The sequence below is a fragment of the Tachypleus tridentatus genome, chromosome 4 (assembly GCF_004210375.1).
Source record: "Tachypleus tridentatus isolate NWPU-2018 chromosome 4, ASM421037v1, whole genome shotgun sequence".
NCBI classification, from domain to species: domain Eukaryota; kingdom Metazoa; phylum Arthropoda; class Merostomata; order Xiphosura; family Limulidae; genus Tachypleus; species Tachypleus tridentatus.
Window position 1 is genome coordinate 107,172,127 of NC_134828.1, and position 19,804 is coordinate 107,191,930.

Genomic DNA, 19,804 nt, shown 5'->3' on the forward strand with positions numbered 1-19,804 from the left:
CCAGAAGTCTCATCCATTCTTTAAGTTTCCAAGTTTTCCAGAAGTCTTATCTATTCTTTAAGTTTCCAAGTTTTCCAGAAGTCTTATCTATTCTTTAAGTTTCCAAGTTTTCCAGAAGTCTCATCCATTCTTTAAGTTTCCAAGTTTTTCAGAAGTCTTATTTATTCTTTAAGTTTCCAAGTTTTCCAGAAGTCTCATCCATTCTTTAAGTTTCCAAGTTTTTCAGAAGTCTCATCTATTCTTTAAGTTTCCAAGTTTTCCAGAAGTCTTATCCATTCTTTAAGTTTCCAAGTTTTCCAGAAGTCTCATCCATTCTTTAAGTTTCCAAGTTTTTCAGAAGTCTCATCTATTCTTTAGGTTTCCAAGTTTTCCAGAAGTCTTATCCATTCTTTAAGTTTCCAAGTTTTCCAGAAGTCTTATCCATTCTTTAAGTTTCCAAGTTTTCCAGTAGTCTTATCCATTCTTTAAGTTTCCAAGTTTTCCAGAAGTCTTATCCATTCTCTAAGTTTCCAGCTTTTCTAGAAGTCTTATCATTCTCTAAGTTTCCAAGTTTTCCAGAAGTCTTATCCATTCTCTAAGTTTCCAAGTTTTCCAGAAGTATTATCCATTCTTTAAGTTTCCATGTTTTCCAGAAGTGTTATCTATTCTTTAAGTTTCCAAGTTTTCCAGAAGTCTTATCCATTCTTTAAGTTTCCAAGTTTTCCAGAAGTCTTATCCATTCTTTAAGTTTCCAAGTTTTCCAGAAGTCTTATCATTCTTTAAGTTTCCAAGTTTTCCAGAAGTCTTATCTATTTTTTAAGTTTCCAAGTTTTCCAGAAGTCTTATCTATTCTTTAAGTTTCCAAGTTTTCCAGAAGTCTTATCTATTCTTTAAGTTTCCAAGTTTTCCAGAAGTCTTATCTATTCTTTAAGTTTCCAAGTTTTCTAGAAGTCTTATCCATTCTTTAAGTTTCCAAGTTTTCCAGAAGTCTTATCCATTCTCTACATTTCCAAGTTTTCCAGAAGTCTTATCCATTCTTTGAGTTTCCAGGTTTTCTAGAAGTCTTATCCATTCTTTAAGTTTCCAAGTTTTCCAGAAGTCTTATCCATTATTTAAGTTTCCAAGTTTTCCAGAAGTCTTATCCATTCTTTAAGTTTCCAAGTTTTCCAGAAGTCTTATCCATTCTTTAAGTTTCCAAGTTTTCCAGAAGTCTCATCCATTCTTTAAGTTTCCAAGTTTTCCAGAAGTCTTATCCATTCTCTTAGTTTCCAAGTTTTCCAGAAGTCTTATCCATTATTTAAGTTTCCAAATTTTCCAGAAGTCTTATCCATTCTTTAAGTTTCCAAGTTTTTCAGAAGTCATATTTATTCTCTAAGTTTCCAAGTTTTCCAGAAGTCTCATCCATTCTTTAAGTTTCCAAGTTTTCCAGAAGTCTCATCTATTCTTTAAGTTTCCAAGTTTTCCAGAAGTCTTATCCATTCTTTAAGTTTCCAAGTTTTCCAGAAGTCTTATCCATTCTTTAAGTTTCCAAGTTTTCCAGAAGTCTTATCTATTCTTTAAGTTTCCAAGTTTTCCAGAAGTCTTATCTATTCTTTAAGTTTCCAAGTTTTCCAGAAGTCTTGTCCATTCTTTTAGTTTCCAAGTTTTCCAGAAGTCTTATCCATTCTCTAAGTTTCCAAGTTTTCCAGAAGTCTTATCTATTCTTTAAGTTTCCAAGTTTTCCAGAAGTCTTGTCCATTCTTTTAGTTTCCAAGTTTTCCAGAAGTCTTATCCATTCTCTAAGTTTCCAAGTTTTCCAGAAGTCTTATCCATTCTCTACGTTTCCAAGTTTTCCAGAAGTCTTATCCATTCTTTAAGTTTCCAGGTTTTCTAGAAGTCTTATCCATTCTTTAAGTTTCCAAGTTTTCCAGAAGTCTTATCCATTGTTTAAGTTTCCAAGTTTTCCAGAAGTCTTATCCATTCTTTAAGTTTCCAAGTTTTCCAGAAGTCTTATCCATTCTCTTAGTTTCCAAGTTTTCCAGAAGTCTTATCCATTATTTAAGTTTCCAAATTTTCCAGAAGTCTCATCCATTCTTTAAGTTTCCAAGTTTTTCAGAAGTCTTATTTATTCTTTAAGTTTCCAAGTTTTCCAGAAGTCTCATCCATTCTTTAAGTTTCCAAGTTTTTCAGAAGTCTCATCTATTCTTTAAGTTTCCAAGTTTTCCAGAAGTCTTATCCATTCTTTAAGTTTCCAAGTTTTCCAGAAGTCTCATCCATTCTTTAAGTTTCCAAGTTTTCCAGAAGTCTCATCCATTCTTTAAGTTTCCAAGTTTTCCAGAAGTCTCATCCATTCTTTAAGTTTCCAAGTTTTCCAGAAGTTTTATCCATTCTTTAAGTTTCCAAGTTTTCCAGAAGTCTTATCCATTCTTTAAGTTTCCAGGTTTTTCAGAAGTCTTATCATTCTTTAAGTTTCCAAGTTTTCCAGAAGTTTTATCCATTCTCTAAATTTCCAAGTTTTCCAGAAGTCTTATCCATTCTTTAAGTTTCCAAGTTTTCCAGAAGTTTTATCCATTCTCTAAATTTCCAAGTTTTCCAGAAGTCTTATCCATTCTCTAAGTTTCCAAGTTTTCCAGAAGTCTTATCCATTCTCTAAGTTTCCAAGTTTTCCAGAAGTCTTATCCATTCTCTAAGGTTCCAAGTTTTCCAGAAGTCTTATCCATTCTCTGAGGTTCCAAGTTTTCCAGAAGTCTTATCCATTCTTTAAGTTTCCAAGTTTTCCAGAAGTCTTATCCATTCTTTAAGTTTCCAAGTTTTCCAGAAGTCTTATCCATTCTTTAAGTTTCCAAGTTTTCCAGAAGTCTTATCCATTCTTTAAGTTTCCAAGTTTTCCAGAAGTCTTATCTATTCTTTAAGTTTCCAAGTTTTTTAGAAGTCTTATCTATTTTTTAAGTTTCCAAGTTTTTTAGAAGTCTTATCCATTCTTCAAGTTTTGAAGTTTTCCAGAAGTCTTATCCATTCTTTAATTTTCCAAGTTTGTCAGAAGTCTTATCCATTCTTTAAGTCTCCAAGTTTTCCAGAAGTCTCATCCATTCCTTAAGTTTCCAGGTTTTCTAATAATTTGAAAATTAATGTAATAATCTTGTTTCTATCTATCAACGATTAACAATAAGGAATATTATTCTTGAACTTTCATAAGTAAAAACTGAAGAAACAGTAGGATTTAATTACCCAGTTTTTTCATTATCATCAGATATGAGCTGTCTTTTATCAACATTCAGAGATTGTACTATCACTCTGGCATTTTGCTTATTTTTAATGGTTTTGAGGAAATGTTTTTTTAAGTTAGAGCCTACAAATTATACATTTAACTAAACAATTATATGCATTTACTCTAAGATATTTTTAGGATGAGTTACTTTGAAATCACATGTTATGCAAATCAGAATTAGTATTTATATCTTGCACCTAGAAGAAAAACAGCAGATTTACATGAATCATATCAGTAGAAAAAAAATGCTTATATTAAAGCTGCAGGCATTACCTAAATGTCATTTTAGTTCATACAGGCATGACAACAGTTATACTAATTTTCCTATTTCCAATAGTAATCTTTAAATTATAATATTTTAAAGACTATTAGCTCATAGTTGTTATTTTCAGAACATTTGGATAATTTATTCAGAGAATTGCTTTGTTTCCTGTAACTATCTATGGTTTTTAAAAACCACCCAGTATTTCTTTGGACACAAATGTAATAATTTGAATTTTACCTCTAGGGTAAAAAAAAACAAACAGTAATATATTTCAAAAACATCTCCAGTTCTACAAAACAGAAGACCTTTATTTTCCAGTGTTGATCTCCAGTTTTATTCACTGTTATTTAAGTAATCACATTAAGTCTCTTTCATTCCCACATAGGGGAGAGGAACTGAACTTTTAAGAGGTAACCAGGCCTGATGCATGCAAGTGTCTGTCAAAATTAGACCTGGCATTATTAAGTTGTGAAACTACAATATGAGAAGTATTATCAATTATAGCAGTTAGTGATCTGTGGGTTCAAAATTGTGAGAAGTCTATATGTAGTCTAGTTATCGGTACAGACTTAGTGATCTGTGGGTTCAAAATTGTGAGAGGTTTATATGTAATCTAACTATTGGTACAGACTTAGTGATCTGTGGGTTCAAAATTGTGACAAGTCTATATGTAGTTTAGTTATTGGTACAGACATTAACCCTAGAATGTCAGCATTGAATTTAAACCATCAACACCAGGTGTTATGGGGTCATAGTGATTCTGTGCTGGCATTCTAGGATTAACTTTACTTAATCTTTCTATCTTATGAATTTTGGTTTCATAATCAGAAACCATACTTTAAGTCTTTGATTGTGCTCATAAAGCATTAGTAATATCTCTGAGGCTGAACAATAATTAAAAAAAAAAAGATTATATTATTAAAGAAGGTTCTGAAACATACATACCTCACATTGTTCTCTACATGTAGAAGCATATATATGAATCTTACCTTGCTTGCTCCTGCTTTTATATCCTATGGCAAATTAAATCTTATGATTCTCTCCACCTATGTCAGTGCACCCGTATCCCAGATCTGTATGTAAGCTCCTCATTATCACTTTATATTCACTTTTCTCAACAGCAGAATTTTACAATGACAGTTTTTAGTGCTTGCTGTAGGTTTCTCCTGGATATTGTGTAACTTTAGTTACACCTGCACTTTGAATAATTTTTTTGACCCGTGTTATTATGTTTTGGGTTTGTCTATTTTGTTTATTTTCCATAGGAAATAAAAAGAGAAGCATCTGAAACAGTTCAGATATTAATTCTCCTATTCACATCTCTGAAACCAAGTCTCCTAGTGCTTCAACTTTGCCACCTTTGTAGTGTAGCATTGGCTTGGAGTTAGAAAGAGGCCCTCTTTTTGCAGAGGACATTCATTCACTTATATGCAGAGAGATGGCATCTTACATGAAGTCTGATGTTTCTTCTCCTGCTGATTCAGAGGCTGAGCTTATGAAGGATCAGGGGCAGACTGGTGAGAACTTGGGTTTCATTTTTCTGGCTAATTTCTTTGCTTAAACAGCTATTCTCCTAGTGCTTCAACTTTGCCACCTTTGTAGTGTAGCATTGGCTTGGAGTTAGAAAGAGGCCCTCTTTTTGCAGAGGACATTCATTCACTTATATGCAGAGAGATGGCATCTTACATGAAGTCTGATGTTTCTTCTCCTGCTGATTCAGAGGCTGAGCTTGCGAAGGATCAGGGGCAGACTGGTGAGAACTTGGGTTTCATTTTTCTGGCTAATTTCTTTGCTTAAACAGCTATTCACGAGCCTCAGATAGACAACCCCTCCTGCACCGTCTTTGCAACTAGTATATCAAGTTTGTAACGTATTGAACATTTATTCTGTGGCTTCCAACTCTTCTCGTTTTTTATTGAGGAGAAATCATTTGGTTGATGACCTAATCTTCCATCTTCACCAGACACTGCTGTGCATGCTTGGGAATCTGCTTATCAATTAAGAGAAGGTGATACCATGCCTTGCCCTCCTCATTTATTGGATCAGCATGCCTTAGCTTTGTATTGCTTGGAGGACTTATATTTAGATTCTTATAGATTGGATCCTGTTCCTCCTATTTGATGTTATAGGCTTGATGCCATTATTCATCTTTACTTAATGCAGTTTTCCTGGATTTATCTCTTCCTACAACAGTTTTGTATTTTCTTATCTTCTTTGAAGCTGTTGTCTAAGGCCTATCACAGGTCTTCTGCTCTATTTTCAGAGGATTTTAGTTCATCATATACTTCTGCTTTGTTAATGTTATCAGTTTCTGCTCTATCCTTGTTCACTTGGTTGGTTTGTTACTGGGATCTAGTGGAGAGCAATGACTTGCTTGAGGGTGTTTGGCTTTCTTCTTTAGCTCTGAGAAATCTCACAAAAGCTCTTTTTTTTTTTTTTAAAGACATTTGATTTTTGCAGGTATTTCAGATTCTATGGAGTCTTAGATGGAGGTGGCCTATCTCTACCCTTCTCTTTTGATACTGACCTCTTGCCTTTCTTGGATTTGTACTGGATGGATTCCTACATCTCCAGTAATACCACTTGAGTAAGCAAGGTCAAATACAAAGTGCTCCATCTATCCTAACTGTTTTCTCTTGGATCTGTATTTCCAATAACTAGGAGCAGTCTTAGCCATTCTGGAGCCTTGGGCAGAATTTAATTAATGGGACCCTATAATATTATGAAAACTCAGAAGTCAGTTAAAAAGCATAGCACTGGGAGCCCTGGGCATCTGCCCAGTTTGACTGATGGGTAAGACCACCAATGTCAATAACAAGACATAGAACCTTGTCTGCCTGGTTGGAGCCTGTATGGATTTGTAATTTTGTAATGATGTTGGTTTTTTTTTCTCTGTAGCTGGTTGGTCTTTACAGCCCAGGAATTAGAAAAGCATATCTGTTTCAGAAGTAGTGTAGACCTCACTAGTGTGCTATTATATATCTCATTTTTACACACCTTTTTTCTATGTAGATGCTTTCTGTGTGAATCTTACCCTCACTGGCTCCTACATCTTGTGAATGTGGGGCTCTAGCTAAAGTATGAGAGGAGGTATGTTTAGGAAGTTAATATTTTCCTGTATGGAAAATGTATTTCCAATAATACTTACCATCCCTCACATTTTTGTTGTTTTCTCTCATTGAAATGGTCAGTTTTAGGTCTGCTAATTTGGATCTTCTTGAAAAGCAAATATAAAGTAGTAATGGGAGCTCATATGCAGATCTGGAACAGTGGGTGCATTGATGTAGGTAGAGAAAATCTCAAGACTTAACTACCTATGGACAGTATAGTGTGTATAAAAGCTAAGTAAGCAGAGTGTAATTTATACCAATGCTAAGAAGGGCAGAAAAAAACAACTTCCATCTGGAGGAAGGTAAAGTGTGAGAAGAAATGAGTATTACTGAAAATACAGTTTTGGTAAATTTTATTTTGAGTAATTAGTCATATTCTGATAAAATAATGTGTTTAATTAACATTTTTTATTCCTTAATAAAAAATTAACCTGGAAGTAGATCCAGACTGATAAATCAGTATGAATATTTCCCTACTGGAGGTGAGAGATGTTTTAAACATTTGCTTGGATCTTACATGACCAGAATAGAAATTTAAATACAGTTCGTGTATAAGTACATGAACTATATCAATTTAGTCAGTTCTCTTTTGAGAAAAAATTAAGCTATAATTAAATATTTAATCATTTTTGGCTTGCATCATTAGAATAAAATCACATTACATTACTCTTTGATAGCACTATTTAGGCAGAGTATTCATAATGGTAAGCTTAGTGTTTCTGCAGCAGGCACTTGCTATCCCGTTCAGTGTACTCATTAAATTACATTATTTTTGACCGTATTATAAACTTGAAATACCTTACAAGTTCGTGAATTTACTTGTTAAGTCTGATGCATGTTGTTTACTAATTTATTTAGAAATGTGAAGTTGTTTTTTTTAACATGCAGTTTTATTTTGGAATTACATTCAACTGCAACAATCTCAAGGATAATTAGTAATAAGATATCAATATTACCCTAAAATCTGACTTATAGATAGTTTAAATAAAACTGAGAATAATTACAAATCACTTATTTTATCTGGTTCACACCAGTTCATAAATATTGATGGTATAAATAGAACCAAGATTACTACTATGTCAGTTATTATCCCAGTTGGCCTGATGAGTCCTGGTATTGGGTAAAAGGCTTCAATGGCAGTGGTTATGCAGATGTTTGATATATTATATTAATCTTTGCTTTCACTCCTAAATTTTCAGACTTGCACTGAAGCTTAAAAGGTGCATATAATGTGTTTTGCTGTTAGTAATTGCACTGTACGTGTTTGTTAGACTAAGCTGTATATTAATTGTAACATTAAAGACATTATAAAAGCTATGTAATGTTTATATTTGTTAAACAATTTCATTCTGCTAAAATAACTGCTTAAATATTTGAGTGCTACTCTACTGTACACAATAAATTATACAAAACATTCTGAAACACGAGATAAAGCCCTAAATTTTCACTGCTAGAATTTATTAATATGTAAACCTATATGTATTTATTCTATTATGTGTTAGTGTACACAATTAATTACTTTCATGAACATTTAAAATTCATTTCTTTGTAGTTTTTTGGGCATATTCTGTGAGTATCTTATGTGTGTTACATATTATAATTTATTTTGTATCAGTCTGCAATTTATTATGTTAGGTACGTTATGTATTATAATTTAATTAGCTGGAAATTTTAATTTTAATTTAGAAGATAATTGAATGTCTATATATATCAAAGTTATGATGCTTACCAGATGATTGATGCATGCAGTTTTCTTTCTTAACACAAATATATTTTAATGTATAAAAAAACAATGCAATTTATAATAATAGTTAGTACAAATTATTATTTATACACAACAAAATTTATAAACTTACAAACAAAGTCTTCCATCTGGTCTGGAACTCAATATTTTATCAACAGTCTAGGTTCATGAGGTGCAAATTACTTTTATGTTGATATACAGATACATTTCAGTTGATGGGAATACTAACTAACTCTATTCTTGTTTGTCCTAATACAGTTTACAAGCTCACTTTTTACTGAGGAAGATATCTAATGTCCTTGTAGAAATACTAATGTCTATAGTTGATTCTCAAAAGTTAAATGGTTGGTAATGTTTGAAGCCTATAAATGTTTCTGTAGTTTTTCATCAATCAAAATTATAGCTTCTGAGGCTTATAATACAGTGACTATAGCTGACAAACAATATATACTGTTGCTTGGTATCTTATGATGGATTGCTTTTATATACCAATCATGTGAGATTCTTGAATGTTCAACAATGTTCCAAGAAAGGTTAGTATCTTTATAAACCACATATTTTTGATTCTTGGTTTTTAGAATTTTCTACAAATTTACAGAACAGGTGGGACTTGCCCAATATATATCCAACAATATATGCCACATGCATAAAGAAAATCTATTTTAAAACAAATGTATGTATTAAAATAATGTATAACAGTAAATCTGTCACTTGCAGCTGCTTAGCTTTATATATAGAAGGAAATAACATCTTTGACAAAGACTATAATATAATGAAAATGACTGAAAACAGGTTAGATTTGGAGAATTTTTATAATTGAAACTGTTTAGAAATTCCAGGTTGTGAGGTATCTAACAGTGATAGACTTATTAAGAGAGATGTTTTTACATAAGGGTTGAACTGTAGCCTGTTAGGATTGAACACAAAAATTTAGCCACAAATTAAAACCTGTATGCTCTGATTGTAATAAGGAATTTTAAGGGTTAAAACATTTTTAATTGACAGTTATTATGAGCCAACTGACCAGACATAAGATGTAAACAGTAATTATGTAATGAGATTAGGGTTTCTTCTGTTGAGAACATTGATTCAATAATTATGGGAGAGTTTTAATTTTAAACACATTGATTATACTATAATGTGTAAAATAGTGAGATTTATTGAAGAAATTCAGGGTGTTTTTTTCTACCAAATTGTGAAAGAGCCAAATAGGGAAGAAGCCATTTTCAGGTTTGTTGTTAACCAGTGATGAGGATATGATTGTGAGAGATAAAGTGAGGCAATATTCATAGCAGAGTGATCATTGTATAATTACTTTTAATATTTTTGTTACATGTTGAAACAACATAAGCCTTACTTATACAACAACTTAAACCCAAAATAAACCAATACAAAGGAACACCTTTATACCTATATTAAACATAATATAACAAATAAAATTATATATTCAAACATCTGACACCACCCTCTACATTCAAACATTCAGTTACACAACCCCTTTCAAACATCTGGTCAGCTACCGGTCAGTTACCTCTTTCTTTCTTTGTGAACCTGATGATGACTGAAGAAGGTCGAAACATTGTTCGCTCCTCTACGTAAAAAAATTTTTCAACCCAAACGAGCCATTTTTACATATATATTCTTCTCTACAAGTGGGTTTTCTCGACATCACTGAAAAATAAATGTTTTAGTTTTTAATTTACAGAAAGCCAATTTTGAGGCTATGAGACATACGATTTATCATTGATCATCTGAGACAATAAGATACAAGTAGATCTGGAACAGATTTGGGAAACTTTTTAAAATAAATTATTTTTAATACAAATTAAAACATTCTTTTAGAGAAAATGTTAATAGGAATGTTTAAATCTAACTGTCTTGCTAAAGACATAAAAGAGAAAATCATGGATAAATACAGTAAGTTTAATCTGCTATATTATGAAGATAGGAAAGCAAGAGGACAAGATGTGGTAAAATACAGGCTAGGTTCCAATGAAGATAGTTATGATTAATGAAATGAGCTACTATACCAGTGGTGGAAGACAACACATTACAGGAGTTTAAGAGAGGAATCAATGACTTCTAGAAAAGTACAGGATGGGTTTAAATTTTATTTTTCTCAAGGGTGGGTGTGCAGGACCAAACAGCCCCATTTTATCTCATTTTTCTTTGTGGAGTGACTACTATATCTTTCTGGTGATTTTACTTGTGCAAATTTCTTTACTACATGTTACTGTTGTGATTCTACAACAACTTGTGTGTTACATTTTACTTTGTGGATGAGTTGTTTTTTTTTAATGACTCTATTAATGAAAGAGAACAGAGGTTTGAACTAAGATGCAATTTTTCCCAAAGTTGGGTGCATGTGTTTTCAGTTTTTAATTTTGTTTAAAGGTAATATGAATTTTGTGTTGAAGATTATGATTGGGTAGATAAATATTTATTGATCTTTTTGGTATGTGTGCTTATTTGCATGTGTGTTTAATATACATGTATTTTTTGAAATGTACCATTGTAAGATTTGTATTCTACACAGAGTTATGTTTTTAACTTCATGACATTTTTATTAGATAGTATATATTTCATCAGATTTTATTAATTTGATTTTTTTTTCTTTTTTAAAGTTAGTACAATATTTTAGAAATTTTGTTAAATATATTAATTTGGATCAGATTATCTTGGTATGGGTTATTTTTTTAGGTTTAACACATATACATAAATTTTATATTTATAGAATTGAGATGTACACATAATATATTTAAATATCCAATGTTTTTAGTCTTTGTTTTTCATATACTTGTAACAAAACTTATTTTACAATTTGTTTAGATTCAAGAGCTTGAAACAGAGAATGCAAAACTTTGTAGACAACTTCAAGAACTGCAGCCAGAACAGAAGGAAAATGGAATTCAAAAAAATAATTCAGAGGTAATAAAGTAGTTTTTGTTGTTATTAATAAACTAGCAGATAAAGCACTATATGTGATAATACATTATGACACATTTTTTTATTTTATATATATATATCAGAATTGGGGCAACACATATGATTACCTATAAGAATATTATGAAGTATTATCTCAGTTATACCTTGATTCACTATGATGTTTTAATACATTTGATACTCTAGCATAGATAATGTTTAACTGGTTCCACTTAAAAAACTTACATCTGATACATAAAGTTGTCATAAATGGCCTTTCAACCGAAACATCAGTTTTTTCACCTAACTATTCTGTTGAACTCTGATATTCAATGAAATGCATCATTGAAAGTGGTCTACAATATATTTACATTTTATTAAATACTTCTTTCTGTCAGCACAAACTATTAAAGTTGTGTGAAAATGTTTTGAAAATATTTTCAGTCATAGTGTGGATATTTCTGGCTGGTTGCACAATTAAGATTGTTAAGCAGTGTTTTTAACTGTAGACTACTGTGCACAATTAAGATTGTTAAGCAGTGTTTTTAACTGTAGACTACTGTGTTTTTAACTGTAGACTACTGTGTTTTTAACTGTAGACTACTGTGTTTTAACTGTAGACTACTGTGTTTTAACTGTAGACTTTTTAACTGTAGACTACTGTGTTTTTAAATTTGTTAAATATTCTTGTAGTTGCTCAAAATTACCAGAAAAGTTTTTCTTAACTTGTTACTTTTCAGTTAACAAAATCAGAAAGAATAGTACTGTTATTGAAATCGTATTTTAAAATGAAACATGATTTTGTGAAGATAATTATTTTGGGAAATAAAATTAGATCTCTTTCTTCTCATATGTTTTTCTAGACTTAGTAGAATGTATTATGAATTTCTAAAAGTTAATTGAAATTTTTGGATGAAATTTATGTGAAGAACAAATGTTCCTTTTTTGAAATTCTTGGTATAACACTGATCATATTAGTTATACATAAATACTGTTTGCTTTAAGAATTCAAGTTTGATCATTGTCAATGGAAAAACAACAAATAGTCTTGAAGGAAAGCACCAGCCCATACCTCCATCAATCCAACCTCCGCCCACTGTACCTCGAAGAAATATTGAACGTACTTTATCTAAGTCTCAAGTGAGTGTCAATGAAGCATATCTTTTAACTTAATTTGTTTGTTTTTTCACTTTGAAGATGATGAAAGTTAATGCTTGAACATATTTAAACTTTCAGGAAATATATGTAAGAGATATTTGACAGCTTATTAATAATTTAAGTTTTGCTCTCAAGGCCTTACATCTCAGTTGAAACAGGACAACAACTACAGATAAAAAATTTGAAAGAGAAACATTAAAATGAAGAAATAGATGGATGTTTTCTTTTTTTAATTTTTGAAATTGTGAAATTTGAAAAACTCGAAAATACAAATTATCCCTCACTTTTGAGTCATCATTGTGGCTTTCAGGGTTAAAACTTTACTAGTTTAATTGAAGTTATAAGGGCCTAACTCTTATACCTTAAGTATATTTTACGAGTTTGGTACCAGTTCAAGAAAATACAGTAAATATTAAATTAACAAGATGCTGCATGAACTTTGTTGCAAAGTTTTACAATTAGAAGTATTAATTTGTATTTCATTTCTTAATGACTACGTAAATACTAGCTTAACATAATGAGTACACTTAAAGGTTTATGAAATTGTTCAGCTCTATAGGTGAAGATGAATGGACTTAAGAAACAATCTTTAAGGTTAAGACCTCTTTCAAATTAGCTGTTTGAAACAGTCTTAACTACTGGACAGAGTTCTCATTTCAGTTTTAATAATGAGTGTGAACAAATACAAGTTGACTTGGCACATTTGAGTGTGTAATACAAGTTGACTAGGCACATTTGAGTGTGTAATACAAGTTGACTTGGCACATTTGAGTGTGTAATACAAGTTGACTTGGCACATTTGAGTGTGTAATACAAGTTGACTAGGCACATTTGAGTGTGTAATACAAGTTGACTAGGCACATTTGAGTGTGTAATACAAGTTGACTAGGCACATTTGAGTGTGTAATACAAGTTGACTAGGCACATTTGAGTGTGTAGTTTCTTTGTGAATCAGCTAAAGTATGGACATACAATTGTTAAACTTTAACTTACTGCTACATCTTTCACAGGAAGTAAAAACATGATTAATAATAAAAAGTTTTTCATTTGTCGTGAAATTTGAGTTTTTACCAGAAGTTATGTATTTAATCTTTTAGATCACTCCGTATAGTAGAAGTTTGATTTACATATTTGTCGTTTTAGAGTAAAACTACTTTCATAGCTTGTTATTAAAGACTATGTAGTTTAACTTTTAATGAGATTAAATACTGGAATTTAGTGCTTTTAGAAAACTTTAATTTATTTAATATAGGTAACTAACAGTTTAGCTGAAAATATCTCAGTAGAGGGAAGATTTACCAGTAATAGTTAAAAACTGATGCATTATATTTAATTTTTATACATAAAGGATGCAAGGGAACGTACTTTGGGAGCATAGGATCTTAATACGATTTTACATGTTAATTACATAATTATAGATATCAAGGTTTTTTATTCAGTCTCTCAAGAAAGTTCTTGTGTTGCTAAGAAATCATTTTCCAAAAAATGTGAACTTTATAGAACAGAGTGATGTGTAGACATTAATATAAAATAGTAAGATAATTGTAGTTATAAACAACTAGGTAAAGCAGATTTATTACTCACATAGAACTAGTTAAATATTCATGGTTTGAATGTTTATTATTAAAAACTAATTTGCTTATTATAAAGCACAATGCTAAACAATAAATTGTACTATCTGTACTTTGCCCAACATGGGTCTCAAAACCCATGTTATTATAAGATATTAATATAAGTATTATAAGATCTCAAACCTCATGCTGAGCTACTGAGGGGCAGTAATAAAAATATACAGCTTAATTATGTTAGCAGTTTTATAAAAACAATAGTGTAAGAGGGAAGGATAGGAGAGTGTAGTTTTCAATCAGTAAACATGCTTCAAAATTAGGAAAATACTCTCGGGAAACATATACAATTTAATTCAGAACTCAAGAGTTTCCAAAGCCCTAAGGCTAGTCTGGACCCCAGCTGTAACTGATGATGCAGTGGACATTCCATTCACTTTTCTTGGTCAAATAAATCTTGACTCCCCACTTTCTGGTAAAGCTACTAGAATGAGTAAGAAACAATGTTTTAAGTTAGCAATTCTGCTGTAATGTAATTTTGGTTACAATTTTATGAGAGTTTTTAGTCTACAAAAACTAAGGATGCTTAGTTTAACAATAACTATTGTTATTGTATATAGCAATATACAATATATTATAGGATATAATATGAGGATATAATATGTATATCCTCTACACTTGTGTCTCCACAACTGGCAGTTGACGTCCATTCTGCAAAGTTTCCTTCACTCCAGACCTATGTTTCAAACTGGTCTTTTTTGTAAGTAAGAGCTCTTCTGTGTTTCAGTAGTAGAATAAGGGAAGGAATTTGCATAGGGAAGAGAATTGGTGTGTGTGTGTGTGTGTGTAGACCACTAGTGTTAGACACAGTTATTTGGAATTGGGGCCCCACTGAAAGATAATACAGTTTATTAACATAACTAAAGACACCAAGCATAAGAAAGCAGGTGTGAGAGCAGGACTACACCTGTTGATTTATTTTTTTGTAATAGTTGCAGAAATGGTTAAGTATATAGATATACTGTCAAATCAGTCTTACAAAAAACTCCCATCTCAGTGTGTAGGGCACTGAGCAGGGGCAGATGAATGCATACTTTCTGTACTTCAACATTCACTGTGAATTTTGGGTAGATATTCCTTGTGAGACGATGCTGTCCACTCAGCAAGTTACAAGGACAATAACCATAGTCAGTGCAATACTTAGTTCCCCATATTAAGTGGACACGTACGTGTTTCTCTTCCTCCTTTTTGAATGTGCTTTGCTTCTTTTTTATTGTGGATGTGTATCAAAAGATTGATACATATACGTGGTGTTATGCAATGTGCCAAAAATACAAAGAATGTATAAGACCATTGATGAGCTAGAAATGAAAATCAATTGGAAAACTCCCCTCAATAGAGCTTCTGGATATAATGGAGAATGGATACCAGAGGGAGGTAAAACCAGAGCACATGAAACTAAGTCTTGATGACCCATTCTGTGGGAGGGAGAATGGTGATACAGGAGAGGGAGTAGTTAATTAAGGCAGCTGTGATCTAATGAGATGGTAAACCAGGGAATAAAAGTAAGATTGTTAGACAACAGCCCCAGGTTGTGTTTCTAAATAGAAGAGTGAGAAATGGGAGAAGACTTAGGGTAAAGAGAGAAAAGGAAGGGAACCAAACCCCTGAAATGAAAGCATCTAGATTGAGGAGTTCCCAAGAATAGAGAAACCAAGTCCATTTAAATATAGTAAAGGAAGAAACAGATGTTAAAAGGGCAAACAAATAAGGATGGATGTTGATAAAAAAAACAAACTACTGAGTTGGTGAAGAAGAGCCAGAATGAGAAGGTGGATGGTGGAGGTATACCAGAGGAATAAAAGTAAGATATAGATGACCAGGTTGCAGGGAAGAAAAAGACAAAAAAGGAAAAACAGGAAATATACAGAAGGAATACAGGAGGTCAGAGTTCAAGAAAGATAGAATGGTGATAATATTAGCCATTGCAATGGAGTCATGATGATGATGATGAGGACAAAAACACATTGATTAATGTAAAGTTTGGACAAAAGGAGGCTCATGGAATAAGGCAACTCAAGAGTCATTATGATATATAGATGAAAGAGAAAGAAAGCCATGACATGAATTATGAGCATAGCAAACAGAAAAGGAGACACCTGTTCCTTCCCAGGAAGAGAAGAACAGGAAGCAAAGATTGGAGGAGGAAAAGCTGGCCAAAATTGTCTACAGGTGAGGCAGGTTCCATAGGAGTTATTGAAACACTGTTGACTTAGTTGGAGAAAAGTGGCTGAAGAGGAATGTCTGAGCCTCAGGATGTTTTTTAATACATTTGTTGTCATAAGTATCAAAAAGAAATGTGGTGGCTTGAGAAAACAAAGTTGGAAACAGGTGGATGGAACAAAAGTGCTACAATGATAAAAGTAATGTAGCACTAAATGGGGAAAAGCAGGGAATTAAAGAGACAAGAAACTCAAAACAAACACTGAAAAAAACATGCCTAAACATAGGTAGTGCTAAGAAAAGAACGTGTCTATGATCATACGTTAGTGCTCATGGGATTATTGCACATGGAAGTTGTGTCATCTACCTATTGGTGGAGGGCTACAGCATTATGATGATCACGATATAAGCTAGTGCAACATATGTTTAGGGAGAATTATATTCAAGGTTTGTGGCATACTCAGAAAATTACAATTGCACATGAGGTAATAGTTCTTAATGGTTCAGAAATATAGAATTTCTGAATTGAAAAGAAGATAAGGAAGAAATGGACAGAAAACTGAAAGCATGTGACAGGAATTTAGAAGAGGAGTTCAAAGAAAGAGATAAACTAGTTAAAGAAAAATTAAAACAAAATTGAAGACAAGATTGATGAAGCATTTGGAGTTTTGAGATTAAAACAATAAACAATAAAGACCTCAAAAAGGTATGAAAAATCATCAGTGAGGTTGAAAAGAATATCAATATAAAACATCTAAAATGCAAATTACCAAATGCAATGATTAAACCAGACACTTCTTTTTCAGCATTTGTTTGACAAAAATGTGTTTTGTTGTATTTTGCTATAGAAATGAAAAGTTGGTGCATTGTTTTCATAGGAACTGATATTTTTTTACAATTAGACTGATCAGAGTAACTTTCACATATACAAAAAAATTCTACAATGTTACCATGCTAAAACAAGTTAGCAGTGTATTCAACAGGAGAACTTATTTGGTCTACACCTACTACCATTACTGCTGTGTCATCTGCTACTCCAGAACCTTTCTGGTGTACTCCACCTGCAGGTACTAATTCAAAGTCCATAATTTAGCTGGCACACTGACAAATTGAAAAACTAATGGATAGATATCATTGGCTGCAGGTTCAAATTCCCTTTGCACCAAACATGCTCTTCCTTTCAGCCATGGAGGTATTATAATGTGACGGTCAATCCCACTATTCATTGGTAAGAGAATAGCCCAAGAGTTGGTGGTGGGTGGTGATAACTAGCTGCTTTTCCTTTAGTTATAAACTGCTAAATTAGGGATGGCTAGTGCAAATAGCCCTCATGTAGCTTTGCATGAAATTAAGAAAACAAACAAACAGATAGCATTGGAGCTATACCAGATTCAGTTTGAAAAAATTTCAAGAATGAACCTATGGAATACAAAACAAGCCATTGATCTTGCTATCTGTTCAAAAGGATCAGTTTTGGCTACATTGAGTAACATTCCACCTGAAAACCAAAACAATCATCAAGCATTAATAGCCGTCTTATCCAACAAGTTTGGAGTAACACACCAGAATCAAGTATTCAGAGTAGGGTATAAAAGAAAGAAGAGAAACCTTAACTGAACTTCCAGAGAACTTGGAAAGGCTTGTCTGGTTATTTTATAAGGATGCTTCTTATGAAATGATGTATTTGTTGGCATGTGATGAACAATTTATAGATGCCATAACACATGAGGATAATATGAAAATGAATGAAGTAAAGTAGGTTTATTTCTTTAAATAATGCTTTCCATGTGGAAAAGGAACTTGAATTCATTAATATTACTAAAAGAACCATCTAGAACTAACAGTTTTGAAATGTCATCTCATCCAGCCTCAGTTTAGAAGAACTGGAAGAATTAATTAGGCAGTTAATTACACAGAGTGGAATAAAAAAAACAAACAACAAGAAAATAGGTGTGAAAGAACATATTGCAAGGAACCTGTATGGAATAAGAACTCTTCCCAGAACATACTAGAAAGAGAGAAGTGTTATGATTTTCAGAAATGCGGCTATTATGGCTGAGAGTGTAAGGAACAAACGGTTGTTATTAAAACCAAGGATACAATACTCTGAGAATGTGTCTCAGAGTCCAGTTAGATTAAAAGAACAACAAAGAGCTAACCAGACATTAAAAAAAAAATTATGAACTAATGGATTTATGGAGCATACTCCATTTACCTGAAATAATAAAAGAAGTACATTATTTGAGGAATATTGTCTATAAGACCAATGGTTTATTGATGGAATGCTAATTGACACTGCTCATACAGTTGCAATTTTTCAACATTATTTGTTAAGTAAATGTGGGAAGTTGCTTCTGAATGTGAAGAAAATGAGGGTTTGATGTTAGCAATAAATGGACATGGAGTTTTAGTAAAAAAGGAAGTTGAAAGTTACCTCTATTGTAGAAAACTTTTCTGTACCTCACGATATGTATGTGAAATTGACATTGAAGAAGAATGTATCTTTGGTAACTGATATCATGAAGATGCATAGATGTGAGTTTAATCTAGTTTCAACTAGCTACATAGTACTTGACCAGACAATCACATGGCAGTTATAACGCTACAAGATCAACTTCCAGTGACAAGAGAGAAAGTGGTCATTGTACTACTAAGAAGTGAAATATTCATACCAGGAGTTATTATCTATAAAACTTCATCTACTGATCAAGACATAGTAGAACCAAATAGTCTGGCAAATTTTGAGGAATTTAAGGTTGGAAGAGGTCTCGTGGATGAGGAAAATAAAGTTGTCAGACATGATTCACTCAGCAAGGATTTATATAAGCTTGTGATAAGAAGTTACTGTGATGTTAATGTTGATAAAACTAGGTTTCATCAAGTTGATGTGATATGGTTGAAATAATTTCATCACAAAAGAGAACAAATTTCAAGTTAAGTAGGTGTTAGAAGGGCCATATGTCATACTGAAAAGAATCAATGATGAGGAATACTATATCTAGAATAAAAGATAATGGCCATCCACTGTGATTGTTTTGGTGAGAGGATGACCAACTGGATGACTCCAGCTGCATTGGTTATATCTCTCTTCTCTGTGATTCAGTTTTAATGACAAAATGATAATCTAGCACTCTTTCAAGCACTTTGTTTAAAACATTTTTTCTTATCATTTTCCTTGACACTAACAAGCTAGGATTAAAAGTAAAAATGTTACTCAGTGATTTTGATTTTTTTGTCATGTTTATCTTTTCATATCAACAACATTATGAGGAGATTTAATTTCATACAAAGCTATTATATAATTAAGTTTTACATTACATGTGTTAAGCATTGCAACGATTCTATAGTGCACATGGCACGGTGACTTCAACATTAGCTGCCACTAGCTCGACACAAAAAAAAACAGAAACCTTGTAGTCTTCAAGAAGCTGCTTATTTATGTATTATACATAACACAACACACAATTTGTGTAGTCTGAACAAATGATTCGTATGTGCTGAAAAGTAAGAACGGTATTTTATAATTTTGCAGTAAAAATTAAGGTAGCCAAATTATTAGTACTAGTGTACTAATAACAGCCACCAGTAAAT

General features: G+C 32.2%; 1 protein-coding gene across 12 annotated transcripts in view; it reads left to right on the forward strand.

Annotated features, from left to right (window-relative positions):
- The window catches only part of LOC143249855 (PTB domain-containing engulfment adapter protein 1-like), a 118,964-nt gene that overhangs the window by 78,780 nt on the left and 20,380 nt on the right, over positions 1–19,804 (forward strand). For all 12 annotated transcript variants that reach the window (XM_076500414.1, XM_076500408.1, XM_076500410.1 and 9 more), the window contains 2 exons: positions 11,175–11,273; positions 12,273–12,407. In XM_076500414.1, the coding sequence (XP_076356529.1) occupies positions 11,175–11,273; positions 12,273–12,407 (234 nt within the window). The remainder of the gene's footprint in view (positions 1–11,174; positions 11,274–12,272; positions 12,408–19,804) is intronic.